Source organism: Phoxinus phoxinus, assembly GCF_949152265.1.
Source record: "Phoxinus phoxinus genome assembly, chromosome: 13".
NCBI classification, from domain to species: Eukaryota; Metazoa; Chordata; class Actinopteri; order Cypriniformes; family Leuciscidae; genus Phoxinus; species Phoxinus phoxinus.
The window spans coordinates 14,821,384-14,848,063 of NC_136888.1; the positions used below are offsets into that span (position 1 = coordinate 14,821,384).

General features: G+C 38.1%; 2 protein-coding genes across 3 annotated transcripts in view; both read right to left on the bottom strand.

Moving 5' to 3' along the window:
* fhl5 (four and a half LIM domains 5) overlaps positions 1-1,456 on the bottom strand; it is a 3,681-nt gene extending 2,225 nt beyond the window's left edge. The window contains exons 1-4 of the mRNA XM_079632139.1: positions 1,244-1,456; positions 859-1,029; positions 471-645; positions 180-349 (exon numbers count right to left, since the gene is read on the bottom strand). Coding sequence (XP_079488265.1) covers positions 180-349; positions 471-645; positions 859-1,017 — 504 coding nt within the window. The 5' untranslated portion in view covers positions 1,018-1,029; positions 1,244-1,456. The remainder of the gene's footprint in view (positions 1-179; positions 350-470; positions 646-858; positions 1,030-1,243) is intronic.
* Positions 1,457-11,125: 9,669 nt separating this feature from the next.
* On the bottom strand, positions 11,126-23,681 carry fut9a (fucosyltransferase 9a). Of its 2 annotated transcripts, none has more exons than XM_079632141.1 (3): positions 23,465-23,681; positions 17,120-17,225; positions 11,126-15,830 (listed from the first exon to the last, which is right to left on the bottom strand). In XM_079632141.1, exon 3 carries the CDS (start codon positions 15,820-15,822, stop codon positions 14,743-14,745), a length of 1,080 nt encoding a protein of 359 aa, XP_079488267.1. In that variant the 5' UTR covers positions 15,823-15,830; positions 17,120-17,225; positions 23,465-23,681; the 3' UTR covers positions 11,126-14,742. The 2 variants fall into 2 exon arrangements, with proteins under 2 accessions (XP_079488267.1, XP_079488266.1); XM_079632140.1 differs by lacking the exon at positions 23,465-23,681 and adding an exon at positions 19,380-19,727.
* Between the last annotated feature and the right edge of the window lie 2,999 nt (positions 23,682-26,680).

The following is a 26,680-nucleotide window of genomic DNA, read 5'->3' on the forward strand; positions in this document are numbered from 1 at the left end:
GCACCAGTGGATTTTTCTTTTCCCAAAACATTTTTCTTTTCTTTTCGTATTCCACATTAGAAATACAGCCATACTGGTTTGGAACAACATGAGGGAAAGTGTGTCATTTTTGGCTAAACTATAACTTAAATAATATTGTTTTTCAAATGTCTGATTCCTTGCAAGCATGTGTGACTTACTTTTTTACAAGCACAGCATTGGTAGGCGAATTGCTTCTCAAAACAAGGGACACAGAAGTAATTGTTATCTTTAGGGATGAAAGACTTGGTTCCTATTGGCTGCTGACAGCGTTGACACAGAAAGCATGTCTCATGCCAGCTGTTCCCTTTGTACTCCATTTTTCGTGATCCTAACACATGAGCAGAAGGCCACCTTTTTACACTGAGATCCTTAACATTTTATGAGATATTTTTATGAAATACAGAACAATTCTATTTTTCCAAAATAGATAAAGATACAAAGCGTTTTACCTGGCATGACAGTCTTCTTGCAGGTGCTGCACTTGGAAGAATACTCATGAGAATAGCACTCGGTGCAAAGCATGAGGTCATCTTTAGCAGCAAATGGTTTTTCCACCAGTGATCGACTGCATTTGGCGCACTTGAAGCAGTTTTCATGCCAGTGCCGGTCCTTGTAGGAAAGGTCCTTCATTATGCATGCATGCAGAGAAAGTCTGTTAGAAGCTTGCAAATCTGTTCTGACTTTCTGTCACTCATTTTAAGTCTTTATTAATTGCTCGCACACACTTTTGGTTCAGTTGCATTAAAAGTAATTTGTTTACTGTAATTACTTTAATTTTCAAATGTACTGTAAATGTGTGAATCGTGATGGCGGTAATTGTTTTCTAATAATGCCTACCTTACAGTTGCACCCGATCGGCAAAGAACACACCTCACAGCAGTTAGCAAACAGATTCTCATAGCATTTCGTGCAATATTGTGTGTCCTCTTTTAGGATGTATTTCTTTCCTAGCAACGTGTCCTTGCAATAATGGCAGTCAAATCGCTCCGTAGACATCGTTGTTTATGTCTTAAAAGCAGTAAACAGAACCATAAAAATGTTACAACACACCAGGCTAAAGCAATCAGAGAAGTGTCATCCACAAAATACGAACGCCACTTAAAATAGACGCAACACGCTAAAATGATGGCCTCTGCAAACTCGGTTCCTTCTGTAGCATCTTAAACCACCTTGAAGATATCAGAAGAGCAGACTGCCATTTGTAATAGTGAGTAAAACTCACCTTCAGTGACTCTTGAATGAGCTTCTGAGGCGCTGCAGGGAGAGACGGCCAGTGATTGAGTGGATGCATTAAAATGACCCTCTATAAATACGATTGCTCTTATTAGCTGAAATCCCTGGGGAGATTGGTCCAGTTGCTTATCTCTGCACCTTTTATGGGAGTCCAATCCCAACACATGCCTTATGGTCAAGATGATAAGTGAATGGTGCCACTGAAATGTTATTCCCTTTGTGTGCTCTTAAATCAGTGATTGGACTCTGAGACCTTTGGACAAGTACTTTTCTTTACATTTCCTGTAAGACTTACGGAAATCATCATTTTAGCCAAACGAATTTGTGTCAAATGAATCTTTAACACAGTTACAATACTTTGTGTCTCACATATCAGTGAAATTAGCGTTTGCTCTGACCTCAGATACCTGATATCTTACTGTATCCACATCTGAGCCCTCAAGCAACTGCTGAAGGCTTAGAGAGAGTTGAAAGTAAATGTTGCAGTGGTTGCCAAGCGTCTCTGTGACCACTAAAATTGCTTTGGGTTGATTAGTCCTCTGTTTACAAGAAATAGGAAGCTATTTCCACAACTTAACAGGTTTCATACAGTGGGTTTCTGTTTCTGTTAAAAGCCTTAAATGTAAATTTCATCTAGAGTTGGTTCTTCTCGAGTTGGGGGTATATATGTTCCATCATTATACATTTTTTTTTGGTTAAATGCCTGAAATACGGTCTGTGGTTAACACAAGCTCAAGATATTTTTTCTACATAAAATACAAATACTAGTAATGTTTTGGTAACACTTTATTTTGATGGTCCCTTTTGAACATTCTGTTGACTATAAGTAACTTTACAACTACATGTCAATTAACTCTCATTAGAGTATTAGTAGACTGTCTGCTTAATATCCGCTTACTCTTTATTGTAATGCTCGCCCAACAGATATTCTACTGACAATAAGTAACTTTGCAACTACATGTCAACTTGTTTTAACCCTAACCCTATGTCTATACTCTAGTAGACATGTACTGTAGGGGCAATGTCACTTATAGTCAACAGAATGTGTTAAAGGGACCATACAATTAAAGTGAAAGCAATTTTGAAAGCTTTTACTTGTCTTGAAAAAGAGGTTGCAAACAACAGAGGTTGTTTGGGATATATTAAACATCACTATAGCTTCATTGTGTTTACAATAACACTTTAGCCAACTATTCTAACTCTTAAGTCATGCGACTATGGTGTAGTTTGTTTATAGCCTAGGGTTAATTTTTTTTCTTCTGCTGATTGTATTTAAGATTCAAAAAGTTTTTTGTGACAATTATCGTGATGAACAAAGCATGTAAGATTCATAAAGGGGGTGTAACAATATATCATGTCGCAATATATCGCAATACAAAAATGCAACTATGTATCGTGCAGTGACAATCTGTATTACTAGAGTTACTGTGTGATAAAAATTCAAGTTAACAGAGTTTTAGTGTCAGTGAATACTGTCAGTGACAGAGTGCAAGCATATTTGTCTAAAATAATTCTGTATTTTCAGCCTCAGAATCATGAATATTTTTATTCTGGTGTCACCATTGTCCTGTGCATGGGTTACCAGCACCAAGTCCTATTAATTTACACCCCAATGTAATATAAAATTTCAGTATATTTTTTGTTATTATTTTACCACATGTCTTGGAGTATCGCAATAATATCGTATTGTGAGTTCAGTATCGTGATGTATTGAATCGGGACATGAGGGTATCGTTACACCCATAATCATAAACTTTTGTTGGTCAGATTATTTTCTGCAATATTCTTTGTTCTTTGTAGGTTCTCAGATGACATCAGGCTGTTTAAGGTTTTTATAAAACCTTCAAAATTCAAACTCCCTTTATACTTTTAGACAAGCCTTTTTTAAGACAACATCCAAAGATGTTTATATTTTCTTTATTTCTTTCTTTTTCCCCCCGAAAGTTTGCAGTAATCTGATATATACATTACATGTAAAGAATCATAAAGAACATCCATTTTGTTTGCAGTATTTTGCACTTGACACTTGAGCTGCATCAGCTAATTAGCTGAGTTTGTAGTCATATCATTTATCAATAGAGTGAGAGAAATGATCTCGGTGCAAAAATAGCTCAGATCATCACCGGTTAAATAACTTAATCCATCATACATGCAAATAGGGAGGTTAGTCTATTAGAGAAAGCACTGATCAATGCTACCTTAGTTTTTTTCCTGCAGTTTCTGGCTCACATCATGTTTCAAATCCTGGTGAATGAACAGAAACACTGCATTAATTTCTTGGTGATTTATTCAGTGTGATGACATTCAGTTCTTAGGATTCCTCTTTGCAAAAGTGTCTTTTAAAGTGAAGTGTGCTGGATGCCAAAAACGACAGTTTGGAGAACTGCATGCCACAATTACGTAACTCTTGACAGCAGTATTTTGGGTCTCATTATTTTCCCAAGCGCTCATGTCTGTCTTTTCGTTCTCTTTACCAGGTGTCAACATGACCTGGTAGATGTTTGAATTGATGAACATCCGTCACCAGGGGTATTAAAGCTCAGAGCTGTTGCGACCACTAGATTAACCTCCAACTGCGCAGTTAGCAGCTCATCTCAGAATAAACAAACATGCACAGACTTTTGGTTGCTAGGCATCCCAGAGCATGCAGAGTTCAGATTAAAATGTGTGTATGTTTATACGTAATTGTGCGATTTCAAAGATTAAAAGTAGGTAATGTTGGCGAGGAAAAAATCTCTTTAAACTTTGATATGAATATCTGGAATCTTTTAAAGGAAGTAATTGGAATTTCAACAACGTATACATTTTGCTAGTGTTTGTAATGTGACAATTCACTTCAAATCCAAAGTTATGATGTATATGCAAAATACAAGCATTTTCACTAGAGGTCTCACACTTGTGAACCTGCATGTACAACAGAACAATGCCTTAGCAATGTGTTGGACAAATATTTATTTTCTGGCCTTAGTGCATCTAGACAACATGTGATAACTTTAACAAACTTTTTTTTTTTTTAACAAAGACCTTTTTACAATTGTATACAACAGTCTATTTAATCTGTTGTGACACATCTGCTGTAAAATCTGCTGATCTGACACTGATTATAAGAAGGCATCTCTTCGGCTACTTCATTCTCACACATTTTACTCAGGACTAAGATGCTTAACAAAGTGTTGACAGCATAAGTGGAGTCATTGGGTTGAGATCAGGTGGCCTTTACAGCAATAAGTGGTCTCACACCATTCAGTTTCTCTGAGTTGACGATTGCCTTTCCCAGCTGCTCCGAACAGGCAAGCCTCTGCAGAGCTCTCAGTTGGAAATAAGATAGGCTTGGTGGACAAAGAGACAAAGAGGCAAAATCACAAACCCTATGATCTTGCAGAACTGTAAACCCCTTCAGGGATTTTGAGACGCTCTCTCAGCGATGCCCAGGCAGTATTGGTTGGACAAGGTGACAGGATTTGCCATAAAAGCTGATTTAACTTGTGTTACTGTAGGACACTGTAGAGTTCACTAATGCTTACTGCAAAATTTGCAGTTATAAACTAGATTTTCACATTTTATTTGTACTATCATTGTGCTATGATGATGGGCTGTTGCTACGCAGTTGCTAAGGTGTTGTTAGCATGTTTGCTAGGGCGTTGCTTACTGTTCAGAGTCAAACGAGCCAACCTCAAGTCTCTGATATATCAACATGTCAACCTCATTTCGTAACTATTTTAGGTTTTGCTGAATTGGTGGCTATTTTTTCTCATGTGTACATTTTCATACAATCTGCTTACGCCCCAATGATTGTTATGTTTTGAAATGTACTTCATACTTGATACTTTTTTCTAAAAATCGCGGAGGCCAAGGCAAGTGACAAGTGGCTTAGGTGAACCCAGGATGCCAGAGTACTAAGGCGTAGCCGGTGGGACTGAGGACCAAGCCAGAGCCCGACGGAGCCGAAGGGGTGGAGGGACGAAGTGCAGCTGAAGGCCCTGAAGTCTGTGGCACAGACAGAGCGACAACTGTCCAAGGTGTAGCCCGAGGGACAACGGAGCCCTGGTGGAGGCCTAAGGACGACGGTCCCACGTGGAGCTGAGGGAGCGAGGAGCGAAGGTGTAGCCGACTGGTTGACGTGGAGTGAGGGGCTCGACAGCCCGACTTACCAAGGCGGAGCTGGAGACTGGAAGACCCAAGGTGGATCCGTAGTAGGATGAAGTAGACAGAAGAGCCAAAGAACTGAATGGGAGCCAGCTGAGGCAGGACCAGCAGAGATGCAAGAGACTTGGAGCTGGGCAGGACCAGATAAAGTAATCTGTAGGACCATCAAGATAATCGGGACTGTGGCCCCAGCATAACACAGAAGACAAAAATCCAAAAACACAAAAAGGCAACAACCCTGAGAGTTGTTGTTGTTGTTGTTGTTGTTGTTTAGTTTACACCGTGTTTTATGTTACTTAATCATGTAACTGACCAAATACTGTAGTGTACTTTTGGAGAAGCCTGAAGCAATCATTTAGCTAAAGGAAACACTTAATTTGTTCATGGATTCATGATAAATATGCCTTGTGTCATTCTCCAGAAAAAAATGACAGGGCCTTAAATTTCATGGGTAGTTTTCATTGAATTGTGGCAGCAATGCTTTAGATGGTATTGTATAAAAACTGCTTGGTGATCTACAATATTTATCTGTTTGTGGATTTTGTTGATCAGATCTTTAAATATCCCAGTGCAGAATAGAATTTAATGCCTAAGCTCAGTCCTATATGGATTTACACTCTGATTATATTCTTGTCCTCTGCATGCGCGAGCGCACGCACACACACACACACACACACACACACACACACACACACACACACACACACACACACACACGCACACGCACATGCACACGCAAAGAAAAGTACATTCCTTCTAATACAGAAATATGTAGTAACTGGATTAACTTTCATCTGGCATATAGCCTGAACAACTGTGTGACCTATTGTTTTGAATGCCAGAGCATCAACACAGAGGTCACAACAACAGCGAGGGATTTGATGGCCAGCACACCAAACTGCCCCTGTGGTGTCATCATTCAGTGTAAAGTGGATTTGGTGGGCTATTTTTACCAGTCTGAGATATGTTTCTGAAAAAGCATGTTGCTGTTTGACTAATGCGGGTGGTGAAATTCTGTAGGCTTGCAGTTGTTTTTTTCAATGCAGTCGCTTAAAGAAACAGTTCACAATTTTTTTTACTCATCCTCGTATCATTTTAAGTCAGTTTGCTATTTTTTTTTATTTCTGTGGAATTCTAAACGTAGTATTTTTGTAGAATCTTTTTGTAGAATGACTGTTTATAGTAAACCTGTCAGTCAATGTTCTAAAGCGGTTGAGACTCGCCAAATCTTATTTTTTAATACGATTAATATCATTTAATTTATTATCTAAACTATTTAATAACAAATATAGGGTTAAAGGCTCGTTCACACCAAAAACAAAAACTATAAAGATCACTATAACAATAACTATTGCAGCATCAAACGCACAGCATCAAATCAGGGGTGAGTTTCCCAAAGCCAATATGGCGGAAGTTCCGTCGTCACCAATAGAGTTCAATGGAAATTGTGATCATAGTTGGCCAACGATGCTTTTGGGAAATGCACCCCTATAAGCACAGCACAGTTATGTCGTCTGCCGCTTTAAATGCTTGATCTCTTTAAACAGGATGGATTCTGATTGGCTGTCAATGATGTCATCATTCATCCACTTAAAAAAAAAAATATTCTGAAAGTGATTCCAATGATATTGTTCCTCTGTGTCGTTATTGCTACAGTTGTGATGTGGACAAACTATATCTTTATTTTTATCATCCTATCATTTAATGGGCCATAATTTTATATTTCTTATAATTAATGATAAAATGTATTATTAATTATAAATTATTTATTATGTGTATTTAGTATGAATAAAACCTAGAATATAATGTTTAATTGTTCCCTTTTTGAATAGTTAGTGAAGTTAGAAATAAGTGAAGTTCCTTTACATAATTTCAGGAGGAGAGAACCCATCTAATCTTTTAGTCAACTGCCGGGCAGCAGCTCAACTTGCTCAGCATCAGCTGTTTTGGCATCTGAATGTTCCATCACCAAAACTTTGTATCTACCCACTTACCTAGACTATTCATCAATCACCCCTATTTCAAAATGGTTCGTAAACAGCCTACGTCAAGCACTCTTTATGTCTGGAATCCATTTTTCTAGCAGATCCTCAAAGACCAAATATACGATCTTCTGGTGAGTTCTCAAAACACTTCCACTCCCCTAAAAAAATCCCTATGAGCAAAATGTAACACCCCTCAGCTCCTTGTTCTTCCCTGCTGCAGCAGAATAGTTGATACCACTCTAAGTGTGCTAATCTCAAAGCAGCCAATCGTGCTTCCTCGTCTGCTCTCATCTAGTCTTGGCCAGCGACAGTAACCGCCTAACGTAGTTATAGTCCATAGCCTATCCCGCTCTCAATAACCCACATGCTCCTCTTCCAGGCATGAGACAGAAACCTCATCTCACTCAACTTTTTTCCTTCTGTTTGTACTTTTCATCTTTATTCTTACAAAGGGTCATAATTCAGAGTGAGGCTGAACCCCCTCAACGTTTTCCCTCTTCTTCTGGTGAAGATCAAAGCGTGAGGATGAATCTCACCTTTTTCTTTTCTTCCTATTTCCCATTCTCTTCTTTCTGCAACCAATACTGGCCAGGAAGCAGATACAGTACTTCACCAAGGACACCTCCACTCCAGCCACCCTCTCACCCAACCCAGCAAGCAATTTTGCGTTTAAAAGATGTCTATTAGCCGTCCATACACAGCCCAGAGGTCTAAAACAAGACAAAATGTGGGCTGTCAGTGAAAATTCTCCCTGCATTACCATGACATAGACCAAGCATTCAATCACTTTAAAAATGGCGGCGGCGGAGCCTGGCTTGCAAAGGTTGACATCAGCTTTTAAGGTCATGTCCATACACCGCGAATTTTGGCAGTTGTTCAGCTTTTGCTGGCACGAACTATTTTACTTTGCAGTCCGTTTAACGTTCCAATGCAAAAGCAGTATTCTCGAAGAATTTCTCATAATTTCCCCCAGCCATTTTCCCCCAGCAGCTATCCATCGTCCAAAAAGTCTTCTCACAGTTAGGAGTCCCCCACCCCCTAGAGAAAGGGCCGGAAAATATCTGGAATTTCTTGGAATCAATCTTGATGGAAATGGATAAATACTCTAAATGTTCTGATCCAATCTGACTTGTAATGCGGTCCGAATCATATTAATACACTGTTCGTTTGTTGGCCAGAGGAGAACTGGCCCTCTGACTGAGCCTGGTTTCTCCCAAGGTTTTTTTCTCCATTCTGTCACCTGATGGAGTTTTGGTTCCTTGCCACTGTTGCCTTGGCTTTGGCTTGCTTGGTTGGAGACATTTAATATTCAACAATATTATTGATCTGCCTTACTTAAAGGTGCTCTAAGCGATCTCGGTTGGCGTAACCTCTTGTTGATGTTTGAATTATTATCAAACAAAACGGAGGCTAGCTAGACCCTCCCTCATCCTCATCCACGCAATAACCCTCCAAACCCCATCCCACGTCATTCTTGTCGGTTATTGGCTGGAACAGTTTGTTATGTTTCGTGCTGCGGGTCGCTCTGTTTATTGCTCAGTTTGTTTTTGCTGCTGTTTGTGGAGCTTGGGCTCTCTGCAGAGACCGCGTTTTTTACAGTGTGTTCAGGGGACAGGCAGCTAGCGGTATGTGAAAAAAAAATGTTTTGGCCTAAAAAACGCGCGAGATCGCTTAGAGCACCTTTAAGGTGAACGATGACACAATTTTCTTCTAGAAACAAACTTTATTGTATTATTTTCATGTTATCACTATGAATCTGCTTTGATACAATCTGTATTGTAAAAAGCGCTATAAATAAAGGTGACTTGACTTGACTTAGATTCCAGGCCTCTCTCCCCAAGGAAATAATTGACAGAATAATCGCCATCTCTTCAAACTTGCCAGAAGGGCCTCCATTGTAGTAAGCATGATTTGCTCTTTCTACTAGGCCATTTAAACTATGCCATATGCATAATTCCTCAAGGCCGGCCTTTCATTTTGCACCTGACTCTTGCTACTGCAGCTCAAGGTCTAGCTGATCTTGTTAAACTGAACCACCCCTGCCGATCAGATCTCAATCTTTGGACCACATTTTTAAAACAATGAAATGGGCCCACCTTCTATAGTATAGTTTGCACTCTTTCACGTTTTCTTTTTCAGAAATTCAGAACATTGGCTCCAGAAGCACACTCCAATACGACCCCAGTTCCTCCCTATTCAGATCTATTATTCCAGTAGACACCCACTGTCATCTTCACGCCCTATCCATGAAATCAATATTGCAAGTTGTTTCTCCCAGAACCCTACATCCAGATGCAGCCGAATCACAGTGTGGGCCCTCCGTTTGACTGCAGTGAGTTTTCTTTTCTTATATAAATATATCATGGGCTCCCCCGTTCGAAATGCAGTGTGAGCCCTTTGTTTGGGTACAGTGGGAGCTCTCCCTTTCCATATCTCAGTTTGATCCTTTATCTCCTAGTCCAGGGGTTCCCAATTCCAGTCCTCGCGCCTTCCCGCTCTGCACAGATTGTATGTCTCTCTTATCTGACACACCTGATTTATATCATCAGCTCATTAGAAGAGAACCCAAGTTTGTCCCTACGCAGTGCTCCCTGCTCCCTGAGCACGGGATAGGCCTATTTGTTGGCCCTGTGGATCAGCGGTATGTCTGGAGGAAGAAGAATGAAGCATATGCTGAAGAGAACACACTGCCTACATTTAAGCATGGTGGTGCTCGGCGATGCTCTGGGGCTGCTTCGCATCCTCTGCAACTGGAAACCTGCAGCGTGTGGAAGGCAAAATGGAAATGGAAGTATCAGGAAATCCTAGGGAAAACACGTAATGCCTTCACTGAGGAAGCTAAAGCTTGAGCGTCATTGGAACTTCCAACAGGACAATGATCCCAAGTATACCTTCTGCTTGGTTGCAAAATAAGTCCTGGAAGATTCTACAGTGGCCATCACAGTCACCTGACTTGAACCATCATAGAAATCTCTGGTGGGTTTTGAAGAAGGCGGTTGCATCAAGCAAACCCAAGAATATTACTGAACTGGAGGCCATTGCTCATGAGGAATGGGCTAAGATTAATCAGAAATGCTGCCAGTTTGCAGCCAGTCATAACAGCAAAAGATGTTCTACTAAGATGCTTGCCATTAAGGGTAAATAATTATTAGACTGCATAAGTCATTAAAAGGTGCATTTTCAGTTGAATTTGAGGAAACCACTTGAAAAATGTGTTGTAGAGCTATTTCAATGACTTTTGTTTGATTTGTTCATTGCAAACAGCTGAAAGTCTCTAAACTTTGCCAATAAAACTGATTTGCAATGGAGGTTGAATAAGTTTGATTACAACTGTGTATGGGCAAATTAACTCGTGACTTAATTTTCAGTTTTATACACAGATTTTAGAGATTCAGCTGAAAGATTATCAGAGAATAACAACTTAATTTTGGTCTGTTCCTCACTTAAATTTATCATAAGACTATGTCACTTTATAAGCCATCAGATCAGACTACCTTTATGGGATTTAATTTTTTGTTATCTTGACAGATGTGGTCACAATTAACTTTTTGGAGAAATATAAGGCATACAACTATTGTTTTCAACAATATATGGGTGAGTAAATAATTTTTGGTTGAACTCTTTGTATAATTTTTTTCACGCTTGAAATCAGAATGGGAAGCTAAATGTTCTGTGAACTTAATTTTATTTCCGTCTCTTTATTTTACTAACAGACATCTACAGTAAATCATTTGGCAAATAACAATGTTTTGGCAATTAACGTTGCAAAGAACAGTTCTATACACCCTCGAGTTCCTCAGCACAATAGGAATGTGGGTAATTTCGCATTCGAGTCCATAATGCATAGAGGAGATATCATACTCCATGCCGGCGTTAGTGAGACCAGCCTACATGTGTGAGTCAGCCGGAGCTCTGAGTCAGACACCGCTAACACACTCATAATGCAAAGGCTGATTTAAAGGGTACCAAGAGCTCACAGCCAGCACTTGTGCACGAGAGAGAGAGAGAGAGAGAGAGAGAGAGAGAGAGAGAGAGAGAGAGAGAGAGAGAGAGAGAGAGAGAGAGGGAGAGAGAGAGAGAGAGAGAAACAGAGATAGACCACAAATCAATATAAGTCAGTAATTATTGTCAGTAAGTAAATAAAATAAGCAATCTCTGATTCACTTTGTACACCATGATGACAGCATAAACAATTCTTTCTTATTTCACATTTCACATTTTTAGTCACAATACATCTTTGTACTGTCATCGTTTCAATAAATCACACACTAGAGAATAAGAGAAACTTTTAGCTGAAGTTTTCCAGTCCAACAGTGTTCAAAGGACTGGTTCCTAATCCCCCAAAAACGATACGGATGTTCAATGTGAAAACTGCTTTAGCGACAGAAAATGGCCTCTCCATAACACTGTCATCTTTGTCTTCAGCAGGAGACTTTTCTTCCTCGGTGCAAAGGCTCAGAAAGAGCTTACTTTGTCTGTCTCATTTCAGCGCTTCATCCTCAGGCATTCGCTACAGGTTTGAGATCGTCCAACAATCCGGCTATTTACAATGCATAAAGAGCATTCACGGCAAACCAATTATCTTTGACAAACGTTGATCTGAGATTTGTAATGTTGTCTTGGTTACTACACATTATCTCAGTTTTCCTCAGAGTTCATATAAAAAAAAAGTCTGGCTCATTGAAGTGTGCACATTTGAGTAATATACAGATGGACATTGTTAGAATAGCACACTTAAAACAAAAAAACAAAAAACAAAAACTGATGGTTCTTCATGAATACAAAAGTTAAAAAACCAGGCATGAAATATTTGATGATGCTGTTACTGTTCATGTTCAATTGGACACAAACTGCAACACAACAACAGCAACAATAACCCACAACCATGTGTGCTTAAGACATCAAAACAACAAGAATGTAAGTGATTCAAAATGTGTGAGTATTAGTAATTGGGCATCCTTTTATATCTATTAAAGTGTGCTTTTTCATATAAGCAGTTCAAAAATCAATTTCCAAACCACTTTTTGTCTTATTTCCCAGTAAAAAAATCCTTAAAACTAGCTTGAGTCAAAATTGTGTAAGATAATATGTTTTCACAGAATATATAGTTCATTATCTGCCAAATGCATTCCAGAAGCTCAAACAGTGAAGCATGACACTTGCAACACCAAGGCCAGGGGTTCGATACATGGGATAAAACGTATACCTTTCTTTCGATAAAAGCATCTGCCAAATGTGTTACATGAAAATAAATGTACTTTTTTTTAACCCATTTTTTCTTGCTTTAAGAATCTAGCAAAATTTACAGAAGTTTATGGTTAAAATGAGGGGAAAAAAAATATTTTGCCACATTGTTTGTTCCTTTTTTTAAGTGGATAGTCACCCCCCCCCCCCCCCCAAAAAAAAAAAAACTGAATAAGTCAAACATTATTTTGTGAGGATAATGTTTTAAGGGATAGTTCATCGAAAAATTCATCGTTACATGTCAGAACTTTTCAATGAACTATCCCTTCAAACATAAAAACAGTAAATTAAATATTTCTCTCAGAGAAAAATATTTAGTTTTAAGCAGGTTTAGATTTTATTTTACCAGAAATAAGACAAAATAGCATTTGAGTACATGATTTTTTTTTGCAGTGACAGTATAAGCAGCACAGTCTGTGATCCACAGTTGAAAATGTTCTCATTGATCAATAATAGAGTTCTTTTACCCTCATCTAATATTAGACTGACTACATGCATGTAAGCACATCCAAAACAGTCCCTTCACCATGAAATGAAAGCCGATCTGAGAAATGTGATGACTTGAATCCCAGAGATAAAAGATCAGAAGCATCTCTTTTGAGAAAGAAAACTTTGGCAGCGAACAAATCCTCTAAGCTTACAGCTAAAGCAACTTCAGAATTAGAAAAGTGAGTCATTATGCTTCTCACATTATGATTTTGTTTGTCTCGTACATCAAGTGCGTCTACTCATTTGGCAACACTTGGAAAAAGGTCTTCTCATTTCTGTGAATATGGCACCACCCACACATGACTTTATGTATATTAGCCTCCTGCTCTCAATTCAGCACTTCACTTTTAAACAAAATTGAAATATTTCAAAAACAAAACTTTACAGTACACATTGATACATAACAGTATCACATATCGAAGCCATGTAAGCTACTTAACAGTGATATTATCAGCAGTTATTCAGTACAGTAAGACATTATCAGCAATAACGCACTCCTGGCATGTTTGTTTTTCAGTAGCAAGTGCATGATGGTCACGCATGGTGTCCAACATAGCATGTAAAATATGAGTGCGCAAAACAACGTCCAAAACCATGGAAATGAAAGGCAGGTTGTCTTAAAACACATACTATACACATTACATTTACAGTACATAGACATTTTGCACAACATAAGTTCTGTAAACACTGCATAGATGTCTCTAGCACTAACATTTACACAATAACCAATGATATAAAAGAAGCATAAAAATCTCAGTTTCAGAAAGTGCTCCGCTCTCATTAAATAAACAGATTTCCTATTTGATGTCATGTATTAAAACAGCGAAATTTTAAAGGGATAGTTCACTTAAAAATGAAAATTCACTCATCAACACGAAAGAAGATACTTTGGAAAAATAACTTTAGTGTGTTGTTTTGGACCCCATTGACTTTCAATGTATAGGCAAAAACAGTCAACAAAATATCTTCTTATGTGTTCCACATTAAAAAGAAAGTCATACAGGTTACGGTGAGTAAATGATGACATTTAAATGGATTTTGTGCAGTTTGGTTAACATAAATATTTCTTTTCATATAAATAAGTAATTGTTCAACTCTAAAATGCACGATTTGCATCATGTTTGAGTGAACTATCCCTTTAAGTGCATTTTGGTCAAAATGAAGTTTCTAAATAAACTCTAAAATGCATGATTTGCATCCAAATATCACTTGCGTAATATCTTCTTTTGTGAAGAGAGAAAGTCATACAAGTTCGGAACGACAAGTAGGTGACATTTAAATGGATTTTGTGCATTTGGTCTCTTTTCAAATAAATACTAACTAATTCAACTCTAAAATGCACGCTTTGCATCATTTTTGGGTGAACTATCCATTCAAATGCATTTTATGAATTTTGGTCAAAATCTCCTTTCCTAATATTCATTAAACTCTAAAATGCATGATTTGCATCCAGGTTAATAAACGCATGAAACTGAACACGAAGTAAATGTACAACTACTTTGGGACATTTTACAAAAATAAAAGTCTGTAATTGCTCACAACAGACCCTCATTTGAATTAAGTTACACAAAGCTCTTATTGTCAAGCAACTTTCATTAAGCTGGTCCAGTGGTTTAGGTGCGGATTAACCCCAATACCATTTGTCAAGATTGTTAATTGCCTTGTACTCATTGTGCCTTCTGACGTAATCGCAGGCCAGACACGTGTGTTCGGCCCAGAAGTATGCCTTTTTCACCTTAAAGTGTTTACGCCAGTCAAAGTACTTCAGGTAAAGCTCCTCGTTTTTGTCAAGAAACAGGAGGTAATCGGCCAGCTCCTTCGGAGACGGGAAGTCGTCGACGTGGATGAAAGCGTTTCCCTGCACGAAGTTCTGATAGTTCTCCCTTGGTGGCCCGAGCACCACGGGTACGGTGCCGACGGAAAGTGGGTTGTACAATTTCTCGGTGATGTAGTCTTTGTGAATCGAGTTCTCGAATGCCAAATAAAATTTACAGCTGGCAATTGTGGGGAAATAGTCCTGGTCGGAAATGTACTCACCGAAAGCCTGTCCGTACGCATGAACCTCGATGTGCTTGTACAATTCATTGTAGTATTTCACTCTGACGTGATCTGGGTTCCAATTGCTGACGATCCAACAAATGAGCTTGTTCTTGCTTGGCGGCACAAAGTCCTCCTCTCCTTGGGCTGCGACAATCGATCCGTAAGGCACTTCTATATCGGCATCCTGCCGGTAGTTTAGAGTTATATTAAACAAGTTTTCAATCCCAGGTAACTGAGATGAATGCGACGGTGACTCGAAGTTCATCCAAATCCATCTCTGCAACGTGGGCCGATACGCCGGCGGCATGTTGGAGAGGTCGCTGGTGATGTCCCTGTGATGTATGACGACGGCGTCGGATTTGTTGTAAAGGTTTCGGTCGGCGGTGATGAAGCATCCATCGATACTGAACAAAGAGCTGCAGACGTTCAGGTCGTAGGTTTCTCCAAAAGGCCAAAGCCAGATCAGGATGGTGGTCTGGTTCTGGTCACTTCTGCTGGAAAGGAGGCTTTTGACTCGGGCTGTGGATGTTTCCGACTCGACGGGGCCTGACAACCAGCTCGTAGACGGTTTGATGTACATTAAAAACAGAGTCACAAAGCATCCCAATAAAAAGATACCAAGCAGGAGGGGTCGTAGGATTCTGTAAGTTGGTGTAGATGGCATACTCTGGCCTTTAAACAGGAAACGGATAATGGTGGGAAGGCAAAAAAAAAGGGGTCATTATATGAGACAGCAGTTTACTCCAGTTTGATTTTACAGTCATTTATTTAAGATTCAGCACATTCTATCAGACAAATAAAGTGTTAATGAACTTATGCCATCTCGAGCTAAATGAATACATTTTAATATCCTGAGACTGCTGTTATATATTTTCTAACTCTAATCTGTCAGCAACCGATAGTGTTCCAGCGGCCATTAGTATTCCCGTCCACCACTGGCAGACGATTCTTTGACCTAAAGTGACCCCGCGGGCAAAGCATTAGTCCGACAGGATAGGATATATTTCTGTAAATTAATTATTACTTTGCATGATTGGTTTGACTATTGCACCCTGCCAAAACAGGTGATTGGAAACAAAATATATATATATCCTATTTTTGTATGCGAATAATAATGTAGAATATATAAATATTTATATATTGCATTATAAATCAAGGTCCTATACCATGCATTATCTTGCTCGGAGCAACCGTAGAAATGCTTGGAAACAGCCAGTGTTAATTCTATGAATAATGTGAAGCTATTATTAATATTATATATTATATTATATTATATTATATTGCTTTCTATTAGTAAGTCAGTTTGCATAGGAATTAAGTGTTTTTTATACATATTGATTTGTGTTTTCCAATTTTCCTGACACTTAAGTTGTTATATTAACTACTTTCAATGCATGCTGCATGTTAACTCTTTACAAAATGGAAAAATATCATGTACAGTAAGTTACTGTAGCCTATAATAAAAATATTATCTAACACATAACAATTACATAACTACACTGAATGACTGTACTAGGTGAATTAATTTGTGCATACTTTTAAAAAGCATTTAAATCTATTCATATTTCAGATTGTTGCAAAACATATGATGTGCCTTGTCTGTCAGCTGATCATATGTATGCTACTGTAATGAAGATGAACATAACTCATAAGCAAGAAACACCCTCGACTAAATAAGCACTTACATGTCTAGGACGTTTGCGTTGTAAAACTGTACAAGGACACCAGATGTTAAAATACTGTCTGGTTTGCTCACTGATATCAGATTGATTTATAGGCAGTAGAATGTGTGGGGATCCACTTTAAGAGTTTACGGAACAGTTCCATAATAGTTCATATAATAGTTAATTACGTTGGAAAGAAAAAAATATGATTAATATATATTTACCATCATGGCAAAGTCAGCTCATTACAAGCACTGAAAATATATATATTCAAAGTAAATAATCTTAAAAATTCACCTGACAGATTTGCTGATATCCAGTAGGTAAAATGATTATGTTGTTATATTATGTTCCAGGCTCTTCTTTTTACTACCAGAAGAATGTCAGTCTTAAAGCCATAGGTCTTCTCATGAGGGAAAAAGACAAAAAATTGATTACATCACTATACAATCAAAACACTTTGTATAGAAATGGTGTAACCAAACGTTTTATATTGGGGGAACCAAATGTGAAAGTTTATGAATTCGTCATAGGAAACTCCATATTTATTGACCTCACTGTTCAAAATGCAGGTGGTACTGTGGCCCTGTACCAACCCAAATACTCAAAAATAATTCTGGATCATTACAAAGAACATTCAGACAATGAGTTTTACACATGGGAACACTGCCATCTTCAGGATGTCATGCGATAATAGAACCAAAAGGCCTATTTACACAAAATATTGACAGTAGCAGGATGTTAAAATAAGCAAACAACACTAGATTTAGTTTTTCTGTATACAGAATCTATAATTATTATCATTATTATTTTTTATTTCCAATGTCCTACATTCCCATACTGCTAGGTGTTCCTTAAAACTGCCCACTACATTTTTTTGCACATTCCTCAAAAATTAACCAACATCTTCAACTCAGGGGTATTAAAAACCAGTAGATCTCAATTTTTTTTTATTTGAGATCGGGTTCAAACGCAGCAGCTCGAGTTCTTACCAGAACCAGGAAGTATGAACATATTAGCCCCGTTCTGTCAACACTGCATTGGCTTCCTATTAAACATTGTATAAATTTTAAAAAAAAGAAAAGCGAATTAACATTCAATTAACTTAGTCAGTAAACTTCAATGAACAGAATAAACAACTCAATTAGCTGTAATTTCACAAGGGCCGTGAAATCTGCCAATAAACAAATCTTCACGCTTCCACTTAATAACATCCTGTTCTATTTAACTTGTGTCAGATCTTTTTAAAATCTCTAACATGAAATGAAATAAATCAATGAACAAACTGATGAGTCACATATCTGACTATTAACTTAGCCTATTTTATATAATAAAATGAATTAGGATTCTTATATGACAGTGTCCAGTTTGTGAGATATTTCCTATATAACACACCTATACTCAATGCATTTCAGCTGTGGGGTTTTACATGCACATTTTACACTACATACTGCGGTTGAGAAATGAGCTTCGATTCATCTCCGCAGTGTCCATTAACATCCACATGTGGACCTAAGAGCTGTTTAAAAGGTTTATCAGTGCATTTGTGACTCAATCATTATATCACAGCAGAAGCTCTCTGTAAATGAGCAGGACACATACAGTTGCAGGGAGATTATACACGTGTCACATCCAGTTCATAACAGAATGTAATTATTGCTAATGCATGATATATTTCTAAAGGTTAAGAAACATTGGGCAATAATGAGCTGTTTAAAGACCCTTGGGGGGGATTTTAATTAACAAAGTGTTTGGCATATCCTGTTTCCTAACGGCTAACTATTACACATTTACATATTTTTGGCCAACAATACACATATTCTGCATGATCCTGTTAAAGTAAACAGATAGAGCAACGAGGTTGCATGTTTGTGTCTCTCTGGGAGTCTTTGAAAAAGAAAGGCATTCGTTTTAAATGTATTGTGATGTATTTGGGACACAGAGTTGCACGCTGGTATAGTTGGCTTGAGTGTTCACGTCTAATAAATAGAAAATGTGGATGAAGGACATGAAGATGAAAAGAAGATGCGAAACCATTAAATATAAAGCTTTAGTGTAGTTTATTTAGTAGGCTTTAGGAATTCGTGTCTATCCCATCAGTGACATGATGTTATACAGGCTATTTAATGAACACTCATCTTAAATCGTGCTTCTGCTGTTCATAACAACATAAATGAATGTGTTACCGTGCAAGGTGATGTGCTTTATTCACCAGTGATGCTGAAGGTCATCTTAAATCAGACTGTCACATCTGACATATTACTACACGAAATATGGCTATTCTTTCAATGTGACACGCGCTCTCTTTCTCTAGCATCTCGAGTTCTTTGTCTATTTTAAGCAAAACCGCATCCAAAAAGGACGCATAAAGCATCCCATGAGCATGAATGTCCCTGCGCTCGTGCCTTGTTTAATTATTATAATTCAAAATCCCCAAAGAGATGAATGAAAAAATGATGGTGCACGCAGTGCGTGATATTTAAAGCATCTACTCGTGTCGTGCAATATATGCAAAGCATACAGGTAACCTTCATATCGGTAAAATCGTTTGTCTCACCTCTCCATCAGCAATCATCCTCGAGGGAAAGCCACATCATGCGCTTCTTTTATTTACATCCCACGCGCTTCGCATATCGGAATGGTGCTGAAAAATCTCCGATGAAGGCAATATTTGGATGCGATGCACCTGAACCCATAGCCTTCGAGTCAGTGCATCACTGCATATTGCAATGTGTCCGCAATGATGACAGACTCAAATCAGCGCGTGCGAGACAAAACACGTTCGATCCTATGGGTCAGAAACGGAGAGTGCGAGCAAGTGCGTCGCTGGAAAAGACGCCATGTAACGCCGTGTGATGTGATGTAGAATAATGTCGCCCTCCCCACATGCACATACCTTTCCAGTGTCCGTGCTGTTCATATGCATGCATGCAATTATAGATTTAGAGTGTGTGCGTGTGCATGCGCGTGCATGTGCAGACTGCAGTTAATACATGCTAATGCAGGAATGCAAAGAAATGCATTAGATGGGAAATTAAATATGCAACAGTGGCGTTAGACTGGATGATTTATGAAGTCAAGAATTAGTCCTTTGTTCATCATTGCTGTATTCCAGTCAGCAGTGTATTTGCCTATAAACTAAAGAAATGCATTTGATGTAGGCTATGATTTTTTTAAAAATAATTTTAAAACGTTTAAAAACACGTGGATCGAATTAATTTAATATTGGTCTTACAAACAGGTTCATTTGATTAATAGTATTAATAGATTGATAAAAAAGCAATTATATTATCAATTAATTGAGCAAAGGATGACCACAGGCAACTCATTTATTTAAAGCTTTCAGTCAGATTATCTCTAAATGCAATTTTATTAGTTTAAAGTCAGGTTTTCATAAATGATTAAAAAGGCAAGTGTTACATCCAGAGACCTTGCGGGTGAGTTATCGACTTTTTTACAAGTTTGTATTATTGTTGTCAAAGAACTGTGATACTTGGGGTCCATTCCTCTCAGATGTATTAAGCGAGGTATGAGGAATGGACCCCAGTTATCACAGTTAATACAAACTGTAAAAAAAGGTCGATAACTCACCCGCAACATCTCTGGAAGTAACAATCGTGTCTTCTAATCGTTTACGTCTTCTAATTGTGATAACTGATCTCTGGCTAATTTTATTGCATCAGGAAGTGCATTGTAGTCTCCCTGAGGGAAAATTTTATTCATTCATTGCTATAGGAGAGAAAGAATTTCGCAAACTCGTCAAATCATCTAATTCGACAACTTGTATGTTAGACCCTATACCGACTAAGCTGCTGAAAGAGATGCTTCCAGATGTCATAGATCCTCTTCTTAATATCATTAATTCATCTTTCTCTCTAGGATACGTACCAAAAACCCTTTAAGCTAGCTATGATTAAACCGCTTGTTAAAAAAACTTGGTCCTACAAAATTAGTCAATTACAGGCCGATCTCTAATCTGCCTTTTCTGTCAAAGATATTAGAAAAAGCAGTATCCTCACAACTGTGTTCCTTTCTTGAAAGAAATTATATCTGCAAGGATTTTCAGTCTGAATTTAGACCGTACCATAGTACAGAGACAGCTCTCGTTAAAGTCACAAATTATTTGCTCTTATCATCCTATCGTGGTTGTATCTCTCTATTAGTATTACTTGATCTTAGTGCTGCATTTGACTGACCACAACATCCTTTTAAATAGACTCGAACATTATGTTGGCATTAGTGGAATTGCACTAGCATGGTTTAAATCATACTTATCTGACCGTTATCAGTTTGTAGAAGTAAATGAAGAGATGTCTTATCGATCACAAGTTCAGTATGGCGTACCACAAGGCTCAGTACTAGGACCGCTGCTGTTCACTCTGTACATGCTACCATTAGGAGATATCATTAGGAAACATGGAATTAGCTTTCACTGTTATGCCGACGATACTCAGCTGTATATTTCTTCAAAACCTAACGAAACCTACCAATTCACAAAATTAACGAAATGCATAGCTGATATAAAAAATTGGATGACTAGTAATTTCCTACTACTAAATTCTGAAAAAACAGAGATTCTAATTATTGGACAGAAAACTTCCACACGTAATAACCTAGAATACTGTCTAACACTTGATGGCTGCTCTGTTAAGTCTTCGTCATTGGTTAGGAACCTGGGTGTGCTCTTTGATACCAATCTTTCATTTGAAAGTCATGTGTCTAGTATCTGTAAAACCGCATTTTTCCATCTTAAAAATATATCTAAATTACGCCATATGCTCTCATTGACAAATGCGGAACAATTAGTTAATGCGTTCATGACCTCAAGGCTAGATTATTGTAATGCTCTACTGGGTGGTTGCCCTGCACGCTTAACAAACAAACTACAGCTAGTTCAAAACGCAGCAGCTCGAGTTCTTACCAGAACCAGGAAGTATGACCATATTAGCCCCGTTCTGTCAACACTGCATTGGCTGCCTATTAAACATTGTATACATTTTTAAATATTGCTGATTACTTACAAAGCACTAAATGGTTTAGCTCCGCAGTACTTGAGAGAGCTCTTAACGCTTTATATTCCTTCACGTCTACTGCGATCTCAAAATTCCGGCCAGTTAATAATACCTAGAATATCAAAATCGACTGCTGGCGGTAGATCCTTTTCCTATTTAGCACCAAAACTTTGGAACAGCCTTCCTACCATTGTCCGGGAAGCAGACACACTCTGTCAGTTCAAAGCTAGATTAAACACACATCTCTTTGATCTAGCATTCACATAATGCATTATAGACTTCTATAACTCAATGTTAGGCTGCATAGATTAGGTCAGCCGTAACTGGGAACACTTCCCTTAAATCCTGATGTACTCGTTACATCATAAGAAGAATGGCATCTACGCTAATTTTAGTGTCTTTGTTTATCCCAAGGTTCTCCCGCAGCCTGCCGGATCCAGGCCGTATACAGATCTGACGAAGGACCTTCGTCTGGACCCGATGACAACGCAGTGCTGAAGTGCCAACTAGTCTCTCCCTATGGAGGATCCCTTTACCAGTCTACAGGTAAATCATTGTGGAAAATTTGGTTCGCGTGCCTACCCTGAAGAGATAAAATAAAAAATTGGTATAAAAATTTAGGCAAGACAAGTATTTTGTTTAGGCATGGTTTGTAGGGAATTACAAACCTGCGCACATATATTCAAATGCACATAACTAGATTTAATTCTTGATGCGCACGTGAGCGCCATCAGCGTTTCTCACAGGTTCGCGTTTAAAGTCTGTGTAGAGAGAACGGTGTCGTCTTAGCGGCCCCTAACTTAATAACAAATTATCATTTCGACGGAAGTGAATCAATCAAAACTTGATTCAATCAAAACTTGACTTGTGTTCATTGGAAAGGGCAGATATATCGATACTCTAGACAATGATCAGCAATGCAGCAGCATAATGACATCATATTAAAAAATAACATCACACTCCAAACAAAAAAAACAAACATTTCGAGGCCTTTATAAGTCGCCAAGCGACCAAAACAACATAAAAGTTAATAGATTGATAAAATGTTTGCTACATGATTCCCAAATATTTCCATAATTTCACGATTATTTGTACAGGATTTAATTTCAGTGTTGTAATTAGCAATTCATTTAATTTTACCTGTGAAGCAGATTTGTTACTTGACAGCGTTAATTAAAGTTACTTATGGGTCAAAAAAAAAATATATGGCACAGCAGACAGGATGATTTTACCAAGTTATCTGCATCTCCTGCGCTGCGTCCTGCCACTCCTATAGTAGTTGTCACTGTTTAAATGAATGCATGGCTTAGACTAACTGTACATCATGTGTGTAAGACTCCAATAAAATTATTAGGTAATCATTCCCTCATAAATGAATTTCTCAGTGAATAAAACTGTGTCTATATTATGATAGACTACACGACATTATAATATTATTTTCAAATTAGTTTTAAAATTATTATTATTTGTAATAATTTTTGTTCCTGGTTCAATAAGGTACTTTTGTAAGAAAGTAGCAGTGGCTGCGAGTCTGCGACAGACTTTAAGTATCACCTCCACTTAAAAAGACGCAATCTGATCCTGTTTACATGAAATAAGGCTGCTCCAGAGCAGGTTTGAGCTTACAGACCTGTTGCTATGACAGCAACTCCGGGATGAGCTTTGAAGAACCTAACAATCCTGGATCATGTCAAATCGTCAACAGTAAAGTCCAAATAACTGCGTAATCCGTGTACGAAAAACGAAACCCATGGTGTACTGTGGTATGTTTTCTTTCTTTTGTTGTTGTTTTTGTGTCTCCTGCTCTCCTTTGTCTCCTCCCACTCCTCCAGGTAGCCTGATTGCTCCCAAAGCTTCATCTGCTTACCAACCATGAGGAAAGCAACATGAAAACAGGGCAGAACTGAGTCAAAGATAAACCTGTTCTTGATTATGATCCCAGTTTGTTAAAGATATTGTGCACTCCTGTGGTTGTGTATGACTGTTTGCATGACTCTATAGTCTAAAAGTACTATTGCTTTACTGTTTGCATAGTATTAATGCTTTCACCTTTTAATTAGTTGCTCTCTTGATTGTTTTTGTTTTTTTGGAAGCTGTAGGGAGGTGGGTGCCATTTTTGTTGTATCCCTCCGTTTTCTCCTGGTTTGTGGCTTGTCAAAACGTGTCCGATGGAGATCAAGGGGAGGTGATAGATAGGCTCATAATTCAGATATCATCTGAAGAGGAATTTTATGAAATGCCAGTGGAGAAGTGGGGGTTCACAGTGATGTGTCAAAGAAAAAAAAATACAAAATTAAACAAAAAATATATATATTTACAAAAGTACTTGACTCAGTGCAAACTTTGATGTATCAACGATCACAGGAAAACAAATTACAGGCAGCAAAATCTTCATGGATACATTCAGCAATATGACCCCATCTTTCCCTCCCAAGAATAATTTTAGACTGGCTTATATAGCCTAGGACAGGCTCATTACAACCAAGACCGTACCAACTGCAGGGGCATCAATACCAAAAACCTTTGTAGCCTAAACATATGACCATTTAACCATTTAACTTCCAAAAAGAAATAAAATAAACTCATTCAGCAACTTAAATGTAAACACCATATGACATTTCTCCATGCCTACATCACCAAGGGTTAAATTACCTTCCCTATTAATAGAAATGGTTTCACCCAACACAAGAAAAGGGAAATCTGTGGTCCCACCCCCTCCTTTGAGGAGTCATGGTGAGTAGACAGAATGTGCGGTAACTGTTTGCAATGTGGGGATAAATACAAATTTTAAATAATAAATAACAAAAATGCATAACTACAACTTTAGTTGTCTTTGTGTGGTTAATGGGAAAAATACATCAAATGGAAACTACAGTAGACAACACGTTGGTGACCGCTGATATGAGCACCTATCTGCAATCAACTCAAACAGCACATCTTAAACTTATTATAAATGTATGTTATAGAATAATGAACCAGATTAAACAATTGTATCATAAAACTTATAGACTGCACCATAATCAACAGAAACACAAAACCATAAATAACAAATGTAAAGAAACATAAGCCCATAAACAACTTGTAAAGACTTCACATTCTGCTGTTATCGCGGTAGTGATTATGTCATCTTAGCACACTTAGCATGTCTGTTTTTTATTTGTTTTTCTTTGAGATGTTTAGTTAAGGTTTACTCCCACGGCAGAACCATTTTTTTGGCAATGCCCTCCTGAAGCCATTGCTTTCCATTAAAGATACAAAATGTTAATTTTTTTTTCGCCGCTAGGGGTTTCTAACCTCTTACAATAACAAAGGCGTAGGTTGATGACGCAAAATTTCCTACGGAATTATGGAACTTGTCATCAAGCCGATGGATCTAATAATGTTTATGGATGAGTGATGTTTTTATCTTGACTGTGGTATGAAGCAGGTCGCGATTGTTAATAAGAGACAGATATCAGCGCCACACACAAGTCCCACGGATATAAAGGAATAAGGACATTTAATTCTACCGAACTACCCGCAAGTGCTGAATTACTACTCACACATGTCAGTTTATTAGACGAATTAAACTTGTGAGGTAACGCAGCGCTGTTTCACTTGGTCTACTATCACACTAAACTGCATTTGAGTGTGTTGAAAGTTATGTTATTCTATGTGTTTGTTTGTTGGCTATATGAGACGAGCAGTAAGCTAGATCAATATTAGAATAACATACAGATCATATATTCTAACATTTCATCATGTTGAACTATATAACATTAATTCGTTTTATGTACAATTGCTCACGTGTCTAATAAAGTAACTTACATGTAAGAGCTCTGTCAAGTCGAAGTTTGTCACGGACGTGGAGCTCTCGGCATCTCGAAAACGCCACGCTGATATTGATCCTCGTTTTAGTTCTCCTTTCCCTCCCAAAGTCTGCTTGCCATGGTCCATAATGTTTGAAACAACAACAGCGTGCAACTAGACATTACGCAGTTGTCCACGTCTGAGTTTGTTGTTAACCCATGTTGTTGAAATCTAATTTGTGAATTTAGAAACATTTTTAGGGGTCATGTTTGTAACTTATGGGGTGTTACATCCAGAGATGTTTTTATTTATTTATTGTTGTTCCAGGGAAGTGAGTTATTGACTTAACAATATAAACTTGTGACAGTGTTAACTGTAGGTGTACTGTGGTATGTTTTCTTCTGTTTGTTGTTGTTTTGTGTCTCCTGCTTTCCTTTGTCTCTCCAGGTACCCTGATTGCTCCCCCAGCTTCACCTGCTTGCCAACCACGAGGGAAGCAACCTAAAAACAGGGTAGAACTCTATCAAAGAGAAACCTTTTCTTGAGCATGAAGTTTGTTGAAGCTATTGTGCACTCCTGTGGTTGTGTATGACTGTTTGCATTAATCTAAACATACTATTGCTTTACTGTTTGCATATTGTTAATGCTTTCACCTTTTAAGCAGTTGCTCTCTTGATTGTTTGTTTCTTTCGTTTTGGAAGCTGTGGGGGCCATTTTCGTTGCATCTCTCTGTTTTCTCCTGGTTTGTGGCTAGATTGGGAGTAAGTGTATGTCTGTTGTTGATTTGTTTTTCTTTGAAATGTTTATTTAAAGGAACACTCCGACTTTTTGGGACTTTAGCCTATTCACCTTATCCCCCAGAGTTAGATAAGTCCATACATACCTTTTTCATCTCCGTGCGTGCTATAAGTCTGTTTGACGCACCCACCGCTAGCCTAGCTTAGCACAAAGACTGGATGTAAATGGTTGCAGCTAGCATACTAATCCAAATAAGTGACCAAAATAACGCAAACATTTTCCTATTTACATGTTGTGATTTGTACAGTCATAGAGTGTA